At 42.2% G+C, this 20,408-nt stretch overlaps 1 protein-coding gene across 2 annotated transcripts; it reads left to right on the top strand.

Moving 5' to 3' along the window:
- Positions 1-93: 93 nt before the first annotated feature.
- Positions 94-19,938, top strand: shc2 (SHC (Src homology 2 domain containing) transforming protein 2). Of its 2 annotated transcripts, XM_086046441.1 has the most exons (14): positions 94-214; positions 1,921-2,163; positions 7,784-7,854; positions 11,118-11,178; positions 11,305-11,424; positions 12,525-12,578; positions 12,662-12,713; positions 12,809-12,935; positions 15,123-15,303; positions 16,046-16,139; positions 16,679-16,846; positions 17,268-17,581; positions 17,763-17,922; positions 18,916-19,938. In XM_086046441.1, the coding sequence occupies exons 2-13, from the start codon at positions 2,020-2,022 to the stop codon at positions 17,889-17,891; spliced, it is 1,515 nt and encodes a 504-aa protein (XP_085902567.1). In that variant the 5' UTR covers positions 94-214; positions 1,921-2,019; the 3' UTR covers positions 17,892-17,922; positions 18,916-19,938. The 2 variants fall into 2 exon arrangements, with proteins under 2 accessions (XP_085902567.1, XP_085902566.1); XM_086046440.1 differs by lacking the exon at positions 94-214 and having other exon boundaries at positions 857-2,163.
- Positions 19,939-20,408: the final 470 nt, after the last annotated feature.

Below are 20,408 nucleotides of genomic sequence, written 5' to 3' on the forward strand. Positions count from 1 at the left end.
GTCATCGCTCAACATCTATTGATCCCATCTGGTTTATGAGTAACTTTTTCCACCCTGAGACAAGCAAACTTATGATTGGCTGTTTTAAAGAGGGCGGAGCGCACTGTTGATGTGTCTGTCTAATGTGGTAATATTAGCTCGTCCTTTTATCTCTAAGATGATTTTGGGTGAAAGTTAACTGGACGTTCATTTCCACAGAGCTTTACGTGAAAAGGTAAGATTGGAATTCAGTGATGTCATTTCTAGTTGTCTTACTGACAGTTGAAATGTGATGACGAGCGTCCTATTTGGCACTACTTGTTGTCGTTGACTTTTGTTTGACTTCATTACTAGGGAAATAAACTAAAAATGCACTTGAAGTGATAAATGCTGTCCATGAAAAATGTTGGTGTGGTATGTGCAATGCAAGTGAATGACGTTGGAAGCGAGAACAAATTCTGTTCTGTTGGGCCCAAGATGTCATGCTTTTCATAATTTAATGGTGGTAGAAGTATGAGTACGCAGAGTGAGTTTCGTGTACATACGGCGTTCCTAGCCAGAGTTAGGTGGAGTAGTATTGTACCTGTGGATCTTGCTATATTTTGCATGCGTGTATCATTCAAATTCATTCATTCATTTGTGTGTCTCAGTAAGTTAGAGTGTTTGCGTGAGTGAGTGTGTGGTTGAGTGGGTGAAAGGGTTAGTGAGTGTGTGTGTTGATGTGTGAGAATGTTATTTACTTGTGTGAGTGCATTAGTGTATGTAGGGGTGCGTGTGCAAGTTTGTGTGTGAGTGTCGGTGAGCGCGTGAAGCGTGGGGAATGTGAGCATGAATGAGTCCAACCGCGTGAGTGGGCATGGGGGGGGGGGTCAGAGTATATGCGTGCGAGTGCAAGTGTGTGAGGGAGTGCCTTTACACATTTCTGAGTGTGAGAGCGAGGGAGAGCCAAAGCGAGTGAGTGAGTGGTGCGCGCGTGAATGTGTGCGTGAATAATGAGTAAGTGTGATTAATGAGTAAGTGTGTGCGTGTGTTTGAGTGAGTGTCTTTGCAAACGCGCGTGGCAAAGAAACAGATGTGATTAGCTAATGCTGTCAAAGAGCATGGGCAGGGCAGGGCGAGAAGAGCCAATGACATCACCGGCAGAAAGAGAGCGAGGGAGGGAGGGAGGGAGGGAGGCAGGGCACCCGATGCGATACAAGCGAGCCGGCCCAAGGCAGTGCGAGGAAGGCGGGCTGCTGCTCACACACACGCGGGAGCACCGAGCGGCATGACAACGACGCGGCGTGTGCGCGGAACGGGATCACTCCCACCGTCTTGGATATAAGACTCCGCCTGGAAGATTCTCCTATCCCTACAACCCTCCCTCCCTCCCCTTTTCCTCTCCCCCCCCCCTCCCCCTCTCCCTCCCCATCCCCAACAACTGAGCTTCTTCAGGGGGATTCTCCGGGCATGCTCCTGAAGCCAAAGTATGACCGCTTTCGCAACGAGTCTGTGACTTCCTCCTCCGATGACCTGATGCAGAGCTTAGCCATGAGCGGCAAAGTCGTGGCCACCCCGGTGGTCCCCTCCTCGGCCCCCGGGCTCCCCCTGCCTCCCCTGGACTCCGGCGGCAGGTCCTCCGCAACGGCGACTCTGGCCGACTCGCCCTGCCTGGACGGGGAGCAGGACGGCGCCACCACCTTCTGCATGCTCATCCCCAAGATGCCGCAGTGGAAGTTCTCCAACTCCTTGCTCAGCCGAAGCCCGTCTAACTCCAGCTCCACTTCCAGCTCCAGCAAGGACTCCGGCAAAACTACCCACCAGGGTTCCCCTTCCTCGTCCTCCTCTTCGTCGACATCGCACCGGCACAGCGGGGCGCACTTGGCTAGCGGCCCCGTGGCCAGTCTGGCCGCCGTGCTCAACTCCTGTGACCCGGTGTGCGTCACTCCGTGTTCTCTGCAGGCCATCCGCGGACAGAGAGCGGCGGCACAATCCGGACACGGGTTCGGGGAGGTGGCGGCGAGCCCCGGGGGTCCCGGTGGCGGAGGCTCCAGATCGGGAATGAGTCGAAGGACGAGGGTGGAGGGCGTGTGGCCGAGCGGGGACGATTTCAGCCAGAAGGGCAGCTTCATCCATAAACCTTCCCAAGGATGGCTGCACCCGGACAAGAAGATCGCAGGACCGGGAGCCTCTTACATCGTCAGGGTGAGTCCGGAGTCACTTTGAATGCTCCGAAATTCAATTCATCCATTTTCTATACCTCTTGCCGTGCGGGTAGCAGTCTATTCCAACTGACTTTAACATCGTTGCCGTCTTCATGGGACTATTATTATTGTGGGTACGGCTGTTGTTGTGCCTTATTGTCACTCTGTCCGAAACTATTCAATGAGTTATAGGCCAGTGGCAGATCTTTCAAGTCTATCTGACAACTGACTGGGAGCCTATAAAGCCTTGCGGGACCGGAGTAATATGTTGTGTTCTGGTCAGAACCTGAGCCGCAGGGTTCTGAAGGAGCTGCAGCTGTTTGATGCTCTTTTCCAGTCGCGAAGCATTTCAATCAAGTCGAGCGGCGAGAAAAGCATGGATCAGCTCCTGGTCCGCTAGTAGCATGCAACCCTTTAGCCTGGATATGTTTTTCGGACTCGGTCTTCGGTTTTTAAAGGTAGCTGCTCCAAGTGTTTACCAACAGTAATCGTATTTTTCTTTATCGGCCAACATATTTACCTCAGCTTTGTTTTGGTTTGGCTAGCATATACCGGCTGAACAAAACGGATCCGAGGAGCGACCCTTGAGGGATCCCCCACATATCGTGGCCGTTTGATCAGATTGAAAACTTCCAATGGTCACAAAATAACTCCTTTCCTCCAAGTAGGACCTGAACCATTTGAGGACTGTTGCATTTAGTCCTACCAAAGTTCCCAACCTGTTCAACAGTATATTATGATTAACTGCATCAAATGCTGAACTGATTTCCACAAGTGGGCCGGTGTCTATCCCAATTGACTTTGGCTGAGAGGTGGGGTACACCCTGGACCGGTTGCCAGACCACTCACATTCACACCTATGGACAATTTAGAGCGGGGATGTCAAAACCTTCTGCCAAACGCAGAAAAATGGCAGGCTGAGAGGTGACTGCTAAAAAAATTTCAATCGAATGTAGGTCAACATACAAAACAGCATAACTCTCAGCTTTAAAAGTTATTAGTATTAGTGTGGAATCTAATTTTAAGAAATAGCGCGATACCTTGTAACAGTCAAATTCATTTAGAATTCTACATTTAAAAAAAAAAAAAAATGCCTGACACATTTTCATGAAACTCTTTTTCAAACGTTTTACTCCCACAATAATAAGTTCAAAAAATAAAATGCCAAAAGCAGATGCCGTAGCCGTCCGTCAACACCAAAATAAAACAGGAGTGTACAGTTGTCCATCGTCAAGACTAGATTATGTTATGATTAGATTATGTCGGAGTTGATCATCGATGAAATAAGAATGAAAGAAAAACCAAATTGTGTCTGCTAGCTTATTATGCGGAGCATGTGGCCGGGCTTGGGAACACATCCTTCATCCAGACTGATGACCTGGCGTCCTCCCAGCATGTGTTTAGCCCGGTTGCCATGCATCACTCTATCAACAAAATAATCAACACCGCTTACAAACGTTCACTTTGATCGCCTCACTTTGACCTTGTGGGAGTGTTGCTCGGGATTGTTGACTTTCATCTGTGGAAAAAAAGGATCTTTTAAAAGGCCATCTCCAGTACAGACCTTTGGATCAGCATGTGCAGTTTCTTAGATGAACTCAAACCCCTTGGCGACATTCATCCCTGGGATATAAAAGAAAATGTGGCAGATAGTAAATGATTCTTCGAAAAAAACAGGCTTCAAGCTGTTTGTCGCCGCTGCAATTAACTCATTCAATGCCAGACATTTTCAGACCCACTTTTACCCCAAGGTTTGAAAAAAATAGAAAATAATACAAAAAAAAAAAAGTTCCAGGGTTCTTTCGACAGAACAATGGCTAGATTGTGAAAAGACGAATAAATACATCAATGGCAGTGAATGAGCTAATTAAGAATGACGCACCAACTGATTAGTTCTTCGCGTTATACGGTGCTGTTTTGCTCATTACATTTTGCCGGCATAGATACGAACACATTTACGATATATTTAGTAAAGACCTCATTTTCGGACCAATTAGGAGAAATTAGATCATTCCCAGGGGCAAATTTGATGATCCGACTCAAGCCAGCTGAGCTCACCAGGGTAAAAGGGTCTTAAGATGCTAAACATCCTGCATGTCTCCATTGTTCCCGCCTCCCAACAACCCACTCACCTCTGGCCACCCCCTCATGACTCCCAACGAGCCCGCGAGACCATTTTGGGGGGGCGGCGGGGGGGGCTCCTGAACAGGCATGCTCTCTAATGGCATTACCCAGGCACCATTCATTCCTATATTCAATTACATTTAATCACAGTCACTGGCGTCATGTGATGGTCGCGCCGAGGGAGGGGGGTTGGCGGTGTGGGGGGTAGGGGGAGCTGTCCATCTGCGATCAGTCTGAGGGTCCTTCCCTCCATTTGCCGAACACGGTTTTATGTGCAAACCACATGTAGATCTATGCACTCGGGATACTCACTGCGTACGTTGGCGTCAAAGTGACATTGAATTTCTGCTGTGCTCGGCCATTTATTAAGCGCGTACGCGTATAGCTTGCTGTCAGCCAAACAAAGACACACCCATACACACTCCTCCAGCGGGAAAGACGTAAGCGTTTTTCTAAATTTATGCTTACTCACGTGACTAGCGCTACGCCCGTTGCAGTGCAACGCGGCGATCACAGCAGCTCTCGTTTCGGAAGCATCCACGTCGTGATAATGTATCAAAGCGCACGCCGCCGCCGAGATCGCGAGATTGCGCAATCGGCCGAGTGACCAGGCTGAACCATCGTGAACGTGCCCGCTCGCACTCGAGCTGATTAAACAATCGACTTTTGCGCTCCAATCTGGTCGATGGGATCTGGCGGGCTACTGCCCCACCCTGATGCAAGCGGACTGTAACGAGAAAAAGCGACAAAAATACTGTATTTGCAACAATGGATTTTGTGAACGTACAATACAATACAATATCTTAACACCAAATGACTACTGAAAATGAAAAAAAAATGTATTTTATATTGTAAACTGCATTGTGGTCAAAACAGTATACTGTACTATAAATAATAACACAATAGTATAGGTCATAATAAAGCAAAGCAAAATACATCTTGATCCTTGTTAGATTGCCACTTTTTTTGTTTGACTTTAAAAATGACGTTAAACGGAAAGTCAACCCAAACATATTTTTTTCCAGACTTTAAAAAATGACTTTAAAGCGAAAGTCAACCCAAACATATTTTTTTCCAGAATATGTTCCCAGCAAGGCCACTAGGCATTCTGATAAATATTGCTTTTGTGGAATAAGAACTAATGCAGTCGTTTTTAGCCATCTCTGGGGGCGGCCATTTTGTCTTCTGTCGACTGAAAATGACATCACAACTGCTCACAACGACCAATCCCGCTTTCTGAATCTGAGCCGTGATTGGTCGTTGTGAGCAGTTGTGATGTCATTTTCAGTCGACAGATGTGACAAAATGGCCGCCCCATGAGATGGCTAAAAAGGGTGCATTTTGTTGCTTAACTTATATTCCACAAACGCAAAATGAATCACCTGAATTTCGGTAAGATCAAACCATTGACCTGTTGTAGCTTTGTGTTTTATTACAGAACAATATGCCATCCACCATCGGCTAACATTATGCTCCTGTGTTTATAGTGTAAAAGAAGCCCCCCCCCCCCAAACAAGAACGCTGGTAAAAGACGTTTGAAAGAGCATGATAGTGTTATTGAATTTCCCAGGAATACTTCTTGGAAAGTCACAGTCCTTGCAGTCAAAGAGATAGGCGAGCAGATAGGCCGGCTGGAAGACGGGTTAAGTTGTATCAGCAGATGTGTGTGTGTGTGTATGTATGCGTGCGTAACAATGGAGGCATTCACCGAAGGAGGGGGGGCGGTGTTGGGGGAGTCAATTTGCCTGATGGAAGACTTCCCCCATCTTCAAATTTTATTATGAGGCTCATTAAGCAGTTGGGCTCAAAGGGCTCGCTGTTTTCCCCTCTCTTACGCAACGATAACGAAAAGGATCAGAACTGCTGCATATGTTTTGCCGTGCAATTAGTCCACATGAGATGTTAACATTGTTATTTTTGTGTTTGAACCTCGACTTACAGAATTGTCTTTATGCCGCACTTGTTTGTCAAAATGTTATTTGAAGTTGATAAATAAACTGTTTTTCGTATTAGTTTGTGATTTATTCACCTTCATTCTAGCGTAAACCGAATTTATCAGACCAAAACATTTACGTATGATAAATCTGATATTGTTTATCGTAATGCATATTCATTTATTGGTTGTTTGTTCCAAAAAATACATTGAAAGACACTCTTGAAAAGAAGAATCCGATAATAAATTGCAATCGCAATATTATAGGGGAAAAAAATATCACAATTAGATTAGTTTTTTAAAATTTATTACAGCCTTAGTAGTGGCTGTTAAAATGTGACATTGGAAATATGAATAACAGACTTTGGGATACATGTCCTACACAAATGAAAGTAAACAGTAAATAAAACATTTTTTCATAAAAAATTCAATGACAAAATGGACATATTCTTTATCTAATCGATTTCACAATGCTTTTTTTTCTCCCTTTTCTTTTTGAGTTTTCTTGTGCCATGTCCAAATCTGCCAAATGTACTTTTATTGAATTTCCTCGAAAATGCACACAGCACACACTTGTTTGACGTTAGTTTGTGCACTGTGTGTTAAAATTGAGATGATGTCAGATTTCTTGGAAAGCACTGTTAATCCCCCCCCCCCCCCCAAATTCTGATTTTAGTCGATTTTTTTCACCCTTCGGTTATGGGAAAAGCAAATGAAAATGAGAAACATTTTTCTACTTTTGGGATTTGCCTTCTCTCTCTCCCGATTACACTTTGAAACTGTGCTTTTTTTTAAAATCTATCGCAGATATTTTTTTCTTTGCTAGAGGGTTTGGAAAAGTCACTAAATATAGTGACCAACTTGTTAATTACGTAAGCAACACTGATTATTTTTGTCTTTTCCCAGACACGTTGTTAGTGGAAGTAGAGCAGGTCAGCAAGGACACACATTCAACTTCGGCGAGCACATTTTTTTTTTTTTTTTTAACAAAAATTGTTCAGCCAAATGAACGCACATTTATCGGTAAAAATGAATGCCAAAAACATTAGCTACATTAGACTGATTACAAACATTATTTGTAGGAAATGAACAATTTTCTGACCTATTAAGTGAAATTGGATAAAGTGGTTGGGAATTACTGCTTTCTATCACCGTTATGCACATTAGTAGGTTAAACGAGGAGCATCCTGACGCGCACTGACACAAACATCGTCCCAGCAGGGACGTGAGATGCTACACTTTGTCCGTGCCTGGGAGCTTTTAGTGCTTCTAATCCAGTCAAGGTGCCATTAGCACCTCGGCCCGCCGTCCATTAGGATGCTACTCAGCTGGCCGGAGTACACTTGGAGGCTCTGTTCGTGGAGTTAAGATCAAGCGGGGTTTGCAAATAGACTCTGGGATGACAGCATTACATTACGCAATGTTTTTTTTTCCTTTAAAATCGATGGGAACCCACCCACGCCCCTCCCCTTTTTTTTTTTTTAAATTGTGTAACCGTGTTTCTCGATGGCGTTGGATTGTAGTCACACATGAGGACTTTTTGTTTATTTGTTTGTGTGTGCAGTACATGGGCTGCATTGAAGTGCTGAAGTCAATGCGCTCGCTGGACTTCAATACGCGCACTCAGGTGACAAGGTAAGATGCTCACTAACTCAATCACTTCAGGACGTCAGGATGTGCGAGATGAGCTGTTAGCCATCGTGATGTCACCGCTATCAGAATTGTGTCTGGATTGGCATGTCTGGTTATTGGAGAAGAAGGTTTTGGTATGGATTTCCGCATTTGGTTTTCGCAAAATCTGCTGACGCGTGCGTGAAATTGAATTTAGCCCCCTAAATTGTCTCGGTAGCAAACTCTCCAAATTTGTGTTTTAAAAATCAATTCCTAAAGCCAGTTTGTCTCAGCAACATGACATTTGGTAGCGCTGTCTATCACGAGTAGACCCACAAAAAAAGTCTCTGGAAACCATGCCAGAAAATGGACGTCTGCCATTTTGCAGTCATTTCCAGGTCGCCTTCAAAAGCAAACTGACAGAGATTTTGTCTGATTGCTGAAGGTTTGAACCACTTAGAGCGATGGTGAATTATTATTGATCATGAGTACCCACAAAAAAAAAATCTCAAAATCTCAGCCTGAAAAGACAGGAAGTCTTCCATTTTACTTTGAAGTGGTCATTTTAATTTAATTTCCCATTGGTCCTTCAAAGACGAAACTATCCGAGACCTTTTTGCTACCAAATTTGAACTAACTACACAAGATAGATGGGTGACGCTGAATTGCAATGAATTTCAGTTGTCCTCTTAGCATACGCGCGGGGGAGGGCAGCAAAATGTGTTGAATCGCCGTGAAACTGAAAACTCTTCAAATTCAGAGTCTCGCCAACTGTTTTTATATAACATAAATTTGGTCAGCATGTCAGGTTTCCTATGGATGCCTGAATTTGAGTTTTGGTCTTTGTGACAGATGGGCAAATCTAATTTGTGCAGATTTGGTCAGTTTTTTTGTGGGTATACCGGGGTTAGCAAAGTTTCATGACTCACCATCTTCTACTTCACAAAAATCCATAGTACTGTTCAAAGGTCACTATTCAATTTGTAGTTTTAACAATGCGAAGATGAAATCAGACCTCCGACAAGGCCCAACTGTTGTCAAAAAAAGTTAGTTAGTGATCAGACTACTTCTTGGTCTGTATGGACGGTGTCCATTATGATTCTTGGGGGCGGGAGGGTTCAACTGACTCAACTGATTATTTTGTCCTCACCCTAAACACTAACTCGACATTGTACCGTTAAATGTACAACGGCGTAGTCAGGTCATAGGATAAACAATAGGCACAAGAAGCTGTTGTGTTTTTGTGCCCGACACACACGATGTTATTGTCGTAGCAGCAGGCTTCAGTCTCTCAGGAGACGCATTGGCTCCCCTTTTCCACCTCCCTCCCTCACTTTCTCCCACCCTCATCTCTCTCTCTCTCAATCGATTGGCAGTAATGTGAGCCTGCTAGGCTAAAGTGAAGCGGGACTTTGGGCTGGGGGGGGGGGATCTATTATTGATGATGTTCACTAATGACTGTGGAAAGCTGCAGCGGTCCCCCGTTGAACCTTGCCGGATAATGTTGGAGGGCGGAACTTATCCGAGGGGGAGGGGTTGACCAAACAACAAAACAGCAATATATGGACCGAGACGCTAAGAACGTTTACCTTACCCCTTACACCAACCGTAAACCCCAAACCCAATCACTAATTTTCCATTTCCAAGTTGGCAGAACTCACATTGTCGTGAAACAGATGTCAGCGTTTGCTAATAAATGTGGGCGAATCCACCTGTCCAAGTTCAGTATAATCACCGTATATATACGCTAATGATATAGCTAATCGTCCACCCTTTGAATCGGTGTTCGTATTATAGTTGATGCAGCAGATTTTCCGGAACACAAATGCAACGTCAGTGTCAAGAAAGCAGCTCATTGTCCAGAATGTTGTCATCCGACATCGCCGTCTTTGTCGGCGGTGCGAAACAGCAACACCCGGCAACTTATAGGCCCGAGTGCGGACAAAAACAACAACAACGGCTGTCCACGCCAGCGTGAATCATTCCAAATGGCGTTGTTGTGTAAGAGGGGGGGGGGGGGGGGGGGGGTTAGGAGGTGCCTGGGTGGGACCTTTACTCAAGACAAAGCCTGGCTGGGACTGCTGCTGCTTTTTAAATATTTACGAGCCACTCGATAGGGGCCGCCGGGTTCTTGACTGCTGTCCCTGGCGTCCCATGACAGCGAGGCAGTGAGCGCCCGCTTCCCTCCCACCGCCTGACGCAGGCACAGGCGTCCATTTGCTCGTCATTCCAGGGAGGCTCTGAGACAGTTCTCTCTGGAAATGCGGAAAATGCCAAGCAAGTCACGCTTGATATTTTCATCATTTGGTCGTTGGACAAGGTCATGAAAAATCTGAGATAAAAAAGGCTTTGTTCGGTACCTGATGGAAATCAGATCTTTTCATTGTGATTTGGGGTCTCAGTTAATGTCTAAGTCTAACAGTTAGAGTGTCACAGGCCACTTTATTAGGAACAGGGGCGAAATCGAACGCAATCATTTATGTATGCATCCATACATCCATCCATAATTTAAATAGAACCTCGATATTCTTAAATTTGTGACATTACAAAAAAAAACACTATTCACTTGGTAAAAGTATATTAGTCAAATGTATTTGTATTTAAAAAAAAAATACATGCTTTTTCAAATTTCTTGTGAAAACAAATTAACCTTTAAAAGGTTTTGTTGTTTTTTAAAATAAAATATATGGAAATATTTTTTTTAAATCGATTATTTGTCTTTTTTTTAAAAAAAAAATTAAAAATGGGCACTGAAAATGTTCAACAAATAATTCAAATTTTTGGAACATTTTAATAAAAAAAAATTAAAATCAATTTTAACATTCTTTCATTTTTAATACAAAGACAACAATAAACTTAAAAAACATTTTTGGGGGTAAAAATATTTTAACAAAAGAAATGACAATGTCTTAATAAAAACAAATTCAATTTAAGATTTTAATTACATTATTATCATCTATTATTTTACATTTTTGCGAAACTCCCCAAATTACTGTATTCATTTTTAAATAACAATTAAATCTTACTGACATCGATTTTGTTCCTCTCAACCAAATCGACTTCTTTTGAAACAAAATGGTCTTATTTATCATTTTAAAAAAAAATGTTTTAACAAACACATCAACACTCATCTTTACATTTTTTAAAAAATATTTTGCGATATCATTTGATGTACCTAATGGAGTGGCCCGTGGGCATCAATCTCCATCAGATGTGACAGTGATTGAAAGGTGGCTCCCATCAGTAGTATGACTTGATCTCTGACCTCCCATCATTCCACTCATTAGGGAGGCCATCAACAGGCTCTGTGACGCTGTGCCGGGTGGAAAAGGTGCATGGAGGAAGAAGGTCAGTCATGAATTTCCCCTCTTCCTCAATCCTAATGATCCCATTTTTTGCATATAATATGCAATGTTTGTAAAAAATCTCATGACCTCTCTTCGCTATTTGTATCAACTCTTTGTCATTGCACAGGCTGTGAACAAAGCTCTTCAGTCCATCATGGGAAAGAGCAACCTGCGTTTTGCCGGCATGAGCATCGCTGTCAATATTTCCATAGACGGACTGGGACTACTCATTCCTACCACACGACAGGTATATCGCGTATTCTGCGATTCCCAAACGCCAAGGGAAATGATCCAATTTCACAAAGATGTTCTGAAGCTTATTATTTGTTCACTACAAATTGCGCGTCTTTGTTAATCTGTCCATGCGAGTGACGTACAGCGACAGACAGGACAATTAAGTGCTTGTCCACTAGAGGGCAAAGGTTCCAATGAACCTGTGTATAATTAAAAAGGGTAGAAAGAACGAAACACCTTATGATTTAATGCTGCCATTTATGTTATTGTGCTGCTCCCTCAGGTGTGCCCGCTTTTGCTTCTCAATTATTATTTGCTGCGCCTTCATTAAGGAAGAAGAAAATATTTTGCGCCCTCCAACTTCTCCACCGTGACAATAAATATTATCATTTGTTTGTAAATTAGTTTTAAGTGCACCTCTGGATAGGATTGTATCCTTATTAAAATTAAAGCAAAACAAAGAAGAAATAAAAATCTGACGAATAGCGTTATGAATGTTTTATACTTCCTGGGCAGTCTGACAATGACAGCACCACTGCCACCTACTGAAGTGGATGTGCAATTACACTTTTTATTCTTGTACGGCAAAAAAGAAAGGCCATGTTGTCTGGGGTTGCCCGTACCCGCCCCACTATTTCAGAAAGGCTGATTTAGGGGTACACAAGATAGTTATGTTGAATTGACATTCGGATTATGAGGAGCTCCTTGAAACATTTCCAAGCTATAAGATTTTTAAAAGTTTGAAAACTCCTGCTTTTGATTGTAGTTTGACCACCAAAAACAACCCCAAGAAATAAAAATCTGACAAATAGCGTTATTAACATTGTTTATACTTCCTGGGCACTCTGACAATGACAGCACTACCGCCATCTACTGCAGTGGATGTGCAATTACACTTTATTCTTGTACGGCAAAAAAGAAAGGCCATGTTTTCTGGGGTCACTGAGCTCCTTGAAACATTTCGAACCGATAAGATTCCCCTGTACCCCAAAGTTTGAAAACTCCTCCTTTCGATCATAGTTTGACCAATAAAAACAACCACCCCCCCAAAAAAAAAAAAAAAAAAAAAAAATAGACATAAACAATGACTCCTTTTTACCGATTGTCTTCCAGATGTTAGCACACCACCCCATGCAGTCCATCTCATTCGCCTCTGGCGGAGACACCGTGAGTCAAGTATTTGGTCGCAATGTTGTCCGAGCACCTTTGGCATCTTTCTCTTAAAATGCCTTTCGGCACTATTCTTGCAGGACACACCCGATTATGTCGCGTACGTGGCAAAAGACCCGGTGAATCAGAGAGGTAGCGTGCCCGAGTCGAAAATCCACAAGTAGCTCAAGTTTGTGGCTTTTGAAGCTCACGGCGGACCGATGGCTTGTGTCGTCCCTCTCTGCCAGCGTGTCATATTCTGGAGTGCTCGGACGGTTTGGCCCAGAGTGTCATCAGTACCATCGGTCAAGCCTTCGAGTTGCAATTCAAACAGTATCTGCACAGTCCACCCAAGACTCTCATGTCTTTGGACAGGTAAATGCACACTTAGAATGAGTGAACGCATGAGGCCCCAAATAGGACGCGGGGAGGGAAAATAGGCAGTGTTTATAAAAAGTCTACACACCCCTGTTCAAATGCCACCGGTTTGTGATATAAATGATCAAATAAGTGCTTTCAGCACTTTTCCCACCGTGAATGTGTTCGATAACCTGTACAACGTTATTGAAAAATAAGTGAAATCTTTTTGAAAGGGGAAAATAAAATAAAAATGTGGTTGCACAAGTGTGCACACCCGCTTATAAGTGGATAACTGAACGTATTACACATTTTAAAATGGGAGTGAGCACCGCCGCCATTTAAAGTTGTTTTTAAAGTAGTATTTCACGTAACCCCAAATAAAGTTCAGCTGTTCTAGGTTTTTCTTTTTTTTTTTTTTTTTTTATTTCTAGCAGAAGGCTCAAATGTTTTGTGATGATACTGACTTGGAACTATTCATAATTTCCTCCACCTTCCAAATGTGTATATTTTTAAGAGGAGGCTCCCATCTTGCCACCTCTTAGGACAGGACATTAAGACAATAGGAGATTGTTTTCACGTGTACGTAACAGCCAGTACTTGCTAGAAATTCCTGGAACTCCTTCAATGTTGCTGTTTGCTTCTTGGCAGTCTTTCTCTAAATTTTGGTGGGTCCAGTTCTGGGTAACGTCAGCAGCGTCGTTCCCTGTTTTCTCTGCTTGATGATGTCTTCACTTCGTTCCTTGGTATATTTAATCCCTTGGGAATTCTTTTGTAGTCTCCTTACTGACACCTCTGAACAATGATGCTGTGGAAGCTCTGCCGACCATTTCTTATGCTGTAAGATGTGACTACAAAAATGTCAGGAAAAGCCTTCTAGAACATCTTAACTTTATTAGGGGTTCATCAGAAAAACTTTGAATGGCAGCGGGTGTGTGCTGACTCCCATTTAACATGAAGTTGAACGTGATCGGTTCATTCTGAACACAGCACTCTTCAAACCAAAAACGGCAAACTTCCTTTTTGGGAAAGTGCTTTCGGCAAAGAAATAAATGGGAAAAAAAAAAAAAAAAAAATCTGCCAAACAAACCGTCATGGTGTTAGAGCTGTCCCGCAAGGTCAAACTTCAAACAGGTCCCTCTTCAGAATAATACATTTAAGTAGTGGAAAATTAATTGACCGCATTATTGATTTGAAGAAACAATAAAAGGCCACAAAAATAGAAACTGCTAATGCGAGGAAGACTCATTCGCATTCTCATTATAACACACAAGCGCACACACATTATTCCTGTCTGCAGTCCTTCTATCCAGCAGCAATTTCCAAACCTAAATTGATCATCTTCAGATGTGGGGATGACATCTGATCGGCTTAATCCAATTGAACGCCTACATCATCGTTATTATTGGCACTGTTGATACAAGCTTATTACGCAGGGGGATGGGCCAACTTCTGTGCTTCAGGGCCACATTTGATTGTCAAAACGGAGATGTGGACCACATCGTTTTTAAAGGAGGGTTACAAAAAAAAAAAAAGAGTTACAATGTCAACTTTATTTGAATGAAAAGAATATTGATTCACTGTCATTTGCAATTGTAGTACTGTATTAACAATGAATTTAGTACTTATAATTAACTAACCAAATGTTTAATAATAACATTAACAATAAAATAATAACAAAAACATTATTTAATGTATATAGCATCATGTTACTTACTATTTTAAGATGAACAATAAAACAATTATCCGATTATTTCATGAGATAAATAAATGGAAAATACAATAATAATGCGGAGCATTTAGTGCATAATAGATTTACTTAGAATTAATAAAACGAACGAAATAGATACATTTAGTATATACAAAACTGTTTATTTTACTTTTTATATTAAGATGTAGAATAAAATAATACCCATCTTTAAAATAGATTATAAATAACAAAAACAAAGAAATGCATTTTGATTAACCAATTTGAGGAAAACTAAACGAATGCAACAAATCCCACAGGACTATCGATCATCCTTGCTGGGCCAAATTAAAAACCGTAGCAAACCAAACATTGCCACCCCTGTTAAAATGAAAAGCTAAATAAAACTTAAAAGGGAACGAGAGTTCAGCTTGGATCAAGTGGTTTTGTAATAGTGCGTATCCAATTTGTTCCGTTCTGCGCGTGAATGTTAATTAATGCGCCGTTTGTTTCCTCAGGTCCTTCAGGACAGAAGAGCCGGTGTGGGGAGAGGACGACGACTTCTCGGAGCATGACTACTACAACAGCATCCCCGGCAAGGAGCCGCCTGTCGGCGGCGTGGTGGACTCCAGACTGCGGCCCAGTAAATCGCAGCTAACGCACATCCACACGCAGCCGCAAAGCAGGGCAGCACAACAGGTAACTAATATAAAGATGCAGTTTTAGGAAATATAGTAAATAACAATTTCCCAAGGATCTTGACCGGCACACTAATGTGTCGTGGCCCAGTGGTCGGGATTCAGTGCTCTAAAGCGGGCCGCACAGATGAAAAGAAAGAAAAATAAAAGTACAGTACTTCCGGTTTATTTATTATCCGAGGCTGAAAAACCTTTTATTTTGAAATGTGACCGGATTCTCTCCGTTACATCCAACTATGACTGACTCTTAACGCATGTCAAGTTGTCTCCGTCGCGTAACGCTAATATTAAATGCACAAGCTAGCAAATGAGTAAAATAAACAGACGTATTTGGAAAGTTTCTCCTACCATAGGACAGGGAATAGAAAAAAGGAAAAACAGAAAAAAAAAAGGTTGGCGACCACTGATCAAAACCAAAACATAAGATAACGAAATACCTCTCAGTATGATACCGTTCCACTGCAGTTCCAACAACAAACAGATTCGCTTCACTCACAGCCTGTGATGTTGCCGCACCTTAATTGCCCAAAGACAAATATGACTCGCTGGATCCGCTGACCCCGAGCGAGAGGGAAAACATGCTAACCCGCCGTGGCTTGGGTTTCAAATAGAGTGCCTCCAAAGTACATTATGTGTGGTCAGGTGGCGGGATGAGAGAGATGTTCATGCATTATTAAGGATGGATGGGTTGTTGTTGTTTTAATTTTCTTTTTAAGTTTGACTGTCAGTGTGTATGTGTGTAGATGGGCTCACCAGCAAAAAGGGAGCAAGCAGCTCACCATGCGAGCCAGCTCTGCTATGAACTTCAATGGGACGCAGATGCAAGCGGCGGCTCAGGTGAGACACTCAGTGGCCACATGAGGAACATCGCTCAATTGCACACATATTGTTGCTTTTATAGTTTTGGGGTCTCCAGAACTATTTAGAGTAAATTAGTTTTTGTGGAAAAATTGAATTCTGTATCGTTTTTACTAAGCAACTTGCTTTACGGCACACTCACTTCCTCCTTTCCCTATAAGGACGGAGGTCGATTCGAACGTCTATGCGCTATGACTGGTGTCATGGCAGAAGCCCCAAAACAAACAAAAAACCTAAAGTATTGTTCACACAAAATTAGATTGATTACCTCATCGCTATTCATCTTTCACACAACCACTAGAAATAGAAATGTCATTCAGCGAGAATGCGAGAGCTCATGATTTCACGACACTACGAGCTGGCGCGTATGGGAAACGTGGATGACGTTTGTCAAAACACTACCGCTTTTGTCCACACGGCGCCGCCATAATCAACAAAAACTGACATATGACACAGTGTTGCTTCAATATTTAACTTTATTATTTATTTAAACATTTTTTTTTTTAAACATATTTTAGATGGTTACTTGTGCGCCGATGGCCAGCCACCTGGCAATAAAGACTACGAGGAGCACCAGTATGTGAACACACAGAGTTTGGAAAACTTGGACTCTCTGGCTCATGGCCCCGACGGACAGAGAGGGGCCAGGGGGCCCGACAGTCCCAAGAAGGACCTTTTTGACATGAGTAAGTTTTGACAGTTCACAGTTGACATGCAGTCAATGACTGTTTAACGTCAAACTAACAACACTCTTAATTAGTGCACTGCCTTTTTATGGCTCACCTATGGCAACATATTTAGTCACCAAAACACTGACCTATTCATGTTTTTGGTGCTTTCTATAATGCTCTAAGCCTAGGCCCTGGCTAATATGAAAGATAATTGGTGTCAAGGATGTAAGTGATACTATATATCTTGACTGAGAGGCTAACATCTATGTCGAAGCTGAGTTTAGCCTGGGTTGTTAGGGAGAGTTTCGTACAAATGCACATCTTTGTTTTATGATGAGTTTGAAGTTGTATGAAAGTGTTTTAGCGTCATCTGTAAAAAGCGTGGATTTACTGTATTTTAGTGGCTAAGCTATTTCTCACTCATGCTCCCTTGCAGGGCCTTTTGAGGACGCCCTAAAACTGCACGAGGCCAGCGGCACGACTGCGGCCGAAAGGGGCGGCGCGCAGCCGATGGAGGACCGGTGGCCCAGCCCTCCGCGGCGTCGGGCTCCCGTGGCCCCGAATGAGGAGCAGCTTCGGCGGGAGACCTGGTACCACAGCCGCATGAGCCGGCGGGACGCCGAGAAGCTGCTGGTCCGAGACGGAGACTTCCTTGTGCGTGAAAGCACCACCAACCAGGGCCAATACGTCCTGACGGGCATGCACTGCGGCCTGCCAAAACATCTGCTGCTGGTGGATCCTGAAGGAGTGGTGAGTGGGAATGGTCTCGAAGGGGAAAAAAAACAAACAAAAAAAAACTGCTATGTTTATAACTATTAAAAAAGAAAATCTGTGTGTAAAGCGTGTAAAGTTGAGTCGAATTTTTCCCGCCTTTGGATGTGAGAGTGACCCGCAATAATCATGCTGTTTTTGGCGCTTTCCTCACGTCAAGGTCCGGACAAAAGACATGTTATTTGAGAGCATCAGCCACCTTATCGCGTACCACCTGAAGAACGAGCTGCCTATCGTGGCTGCCGAGAGCGAGCTCCACCTCAAGCAGGTGGTCAGGAGGAAACAATGAGCCATCTGCCCACCTCCCTGCAAACGGGACGGTAAGCATGCAACAAAAAGAGATGGCAATTAGCAAGTCAGATGGGTCGTAGCTCATGAATATATGAAGGAAAGCCACTTCATCTGTTTTACGGGAAATTTGCCGGTTTCACTTATTATTGCGGTCCTCTTACAGGACACAATATTAGGTACGCGTGTATAACCAGTCGTCAACATTCACCTGACATTTTTATGTTTTGCCAACATTAATTGGATATTTTTGTGTTTGGCCAAGATTAACTTCATATTTTTATTCAGCCAACACTAACCTTTTTGTATCTAATTAGCATTAACCTAATTCAGCCATCATTAGATTAACGCTTTTGTATTTAAATAACATGAACTTAATGTTTTTTTCTTATTACACCCGTCTAAATATCTTTGTCCAACATTATTTTTTTTTAAATTTTCATTCACCAAACAAAAACGCAATATTTTTGTATTTAACTTCATATTTTTGTATTGTGAACGTCAACTTAATATATAGTATTAACTTATATTAAATCTTTATTTTTGCGTGACATTAACTATATATATATATATATATATATATATATATATATATATATTTTTTTTTTTTCTTTTTTTTTTCATTTAACCAACATTAACTTAATATTCTTGTTTAGCATTATAGTACCTTAGTGTTTTTGTGTTCAAATAACACAAAAATAATATTTTGGTATTTACTGGACATTACATTTTTTTTGTCAACAGTTTAATGTTTTTTTTATTTATTTATTTAACATTTAACTCATTCACTGCCAGACATTTTCAGACCCTCTTTTACCCCTTTTTGTATCTCACTCAACAGTTTAATTGGCAGTAACTTAATATTTTGTTTTACAAACAATTTCCTCATGTTTGGTGTGTGATTGGATATGTTTGTGTACCTTATGTTTTACCCAGTGAGTATACTTTTTTTTTTTTTTGTGCTGCTCCATCTACAAAGCATTAATCAAACTAATCCCATCTTTCTGTTTCTTTTTCTGTTCTAGTGCAAACCAATTTATCCCAAGTGGACACTTTTGTGACAAATGAGACATTGAATGAGGCCTTTTTGGACATTCACACCGTCAAACTGTCCCTGGTCTTGTCCAAAAGTCCCCCCCGCCCCCCAGCATGCAGCTATTAAGCTTAACAAAGAACCTCCAGAATTTCCATGTTGTGTAGTCTGCCCCTGCTCTGCAATGACTTACCTCACCAGTTCATTGCACACATGGATGCAAACCGAAATCACATGAGACTCCGCCGCCGTTACGTGACTCTGATGGAGGAACAAAACAAAACAAAAAAAAAAGACTGCAAGTACCGTTTGTATGCGTCCCTGCTAACCAAAAGCACCAAACGGGCAACGTTGGACAGTCACGGCCGACAGTATATCTCAATGAATCATGCTTTCCGTGTGTTTTGTCACGCCGCCCCTGTTGTGTACCTAATGAAATGACCAGTGAGCGCATTAAGAACCCTACTCCCGCCTTCCCACAGCCTGTCCAACTTCAGTGCCTTAATAACCACGCAGGGCGGGCATTTTAGTGTACAGAATGTGCGTGGCTGTCCCTGTTGCAAACGGACTCTTTTGCGCAATGCCAATGAATGACGTCGGGATGATTCTGCTTGTGTACTTGTAAACAGGAATGTAAGCTGCTCATTTTAGGGACAATATATAATAATAATAATAATACTGTCCAAATGATGTCTTAAGTTTGTTTGTGTCCCCAGTTGCTAACTCCCTTTAGGGTCAAGTCACACAACCATGGATTGCAACGTGACGTTTTCTTTATCCCAGGGTCAGGAAAACGTGTTTTTGTTGTATATTTTCGAATGGCAGTTTTTGTTGCCGTTTTTAAATTGAGCTATTGAGGTATAAGTATGACTTTTCGCTGCTACTAGCTGCAGTTTAAGTGATCAACACCGCCTTTGACAGCCTTATGGTAACTTTCCCTTTCCTTTCTTTCTCAGGAATTTCTTGTCCATGCTTCATTCACAACCTTATTGACAATAAAAGTCATAGAAAACAATGACAGTTCCATTTTATAGGCACTCTAAATGTGTTAAGCGGGTTTCGCACGTACCGATAATCGGGTTGAATTTGACCTTTTTCCCCTTCCTTCCGATCAAAGTCAGCAAGGAGAAATGCGCTTAGTGGAGGTCTTTGAAAGATTATTCTGTGGTGTGAGGTACATTCAAAATGCTGTTTTCTCTGATAACACTGGCCAACAGCAAATGTTAATGTGGCTTTATGTAGTTCCTTTATATATTTTTGACACTGATTTAAAAAAGTCTTAACTTTTTTTTCTAGCACATCCGATATTTTCCTTTTTTGTGTTTTTAAAACAAGGGCAGATTCAGAAACAGTGCCCCCACTCCCCCCGCCCCCTTAAAAAAAAAAATCTAGAAAAGTTTACTTGTATTATTTCTGATTTTAAAAATCTGTAAAAATGTGTTGACCAGTCTATTTGTATTGCAGAACTCCCTTTGTGCTGCAAAT

Source organism: Filicampus tigris, chromosome 12, assembly GCF_054856515.1.
Source record: "Filicampus tigris isolate MCC_2025a chromosome 12, RoL_Ftig_1.0, whole genome shotgun sequence".
Lineage (NCBI taxonomy): Eukaryota > Metazoa > Chordata > Actinopteri > Syngnathiformes > Syngnathidae > Filicampus > Filicampus tigris.

Coding starts and splice junctions, on each gene's coding strand:
- shc2 (XM_086046440.1), top strand. CDS start 1,429: ATGCTCCTGAAGCCAAAGTATGACCGCTTTCGCAACGAGTCTGTGACT. Junction 15,304..16,045: donor AAAGCAGGGCAGCACAACAG/GTAACTAATATA, acceptor GTATGTGTGTAG/ATGGGCTCACCAGCAAAAAG. Junction 16,847..17,267: donor GAAGGACCTTTTTGACATGA/GTAAGTTTTGAC, acceptor GCTCCCTTGCAG/GGCCTTTTGAGGACGCCCTA.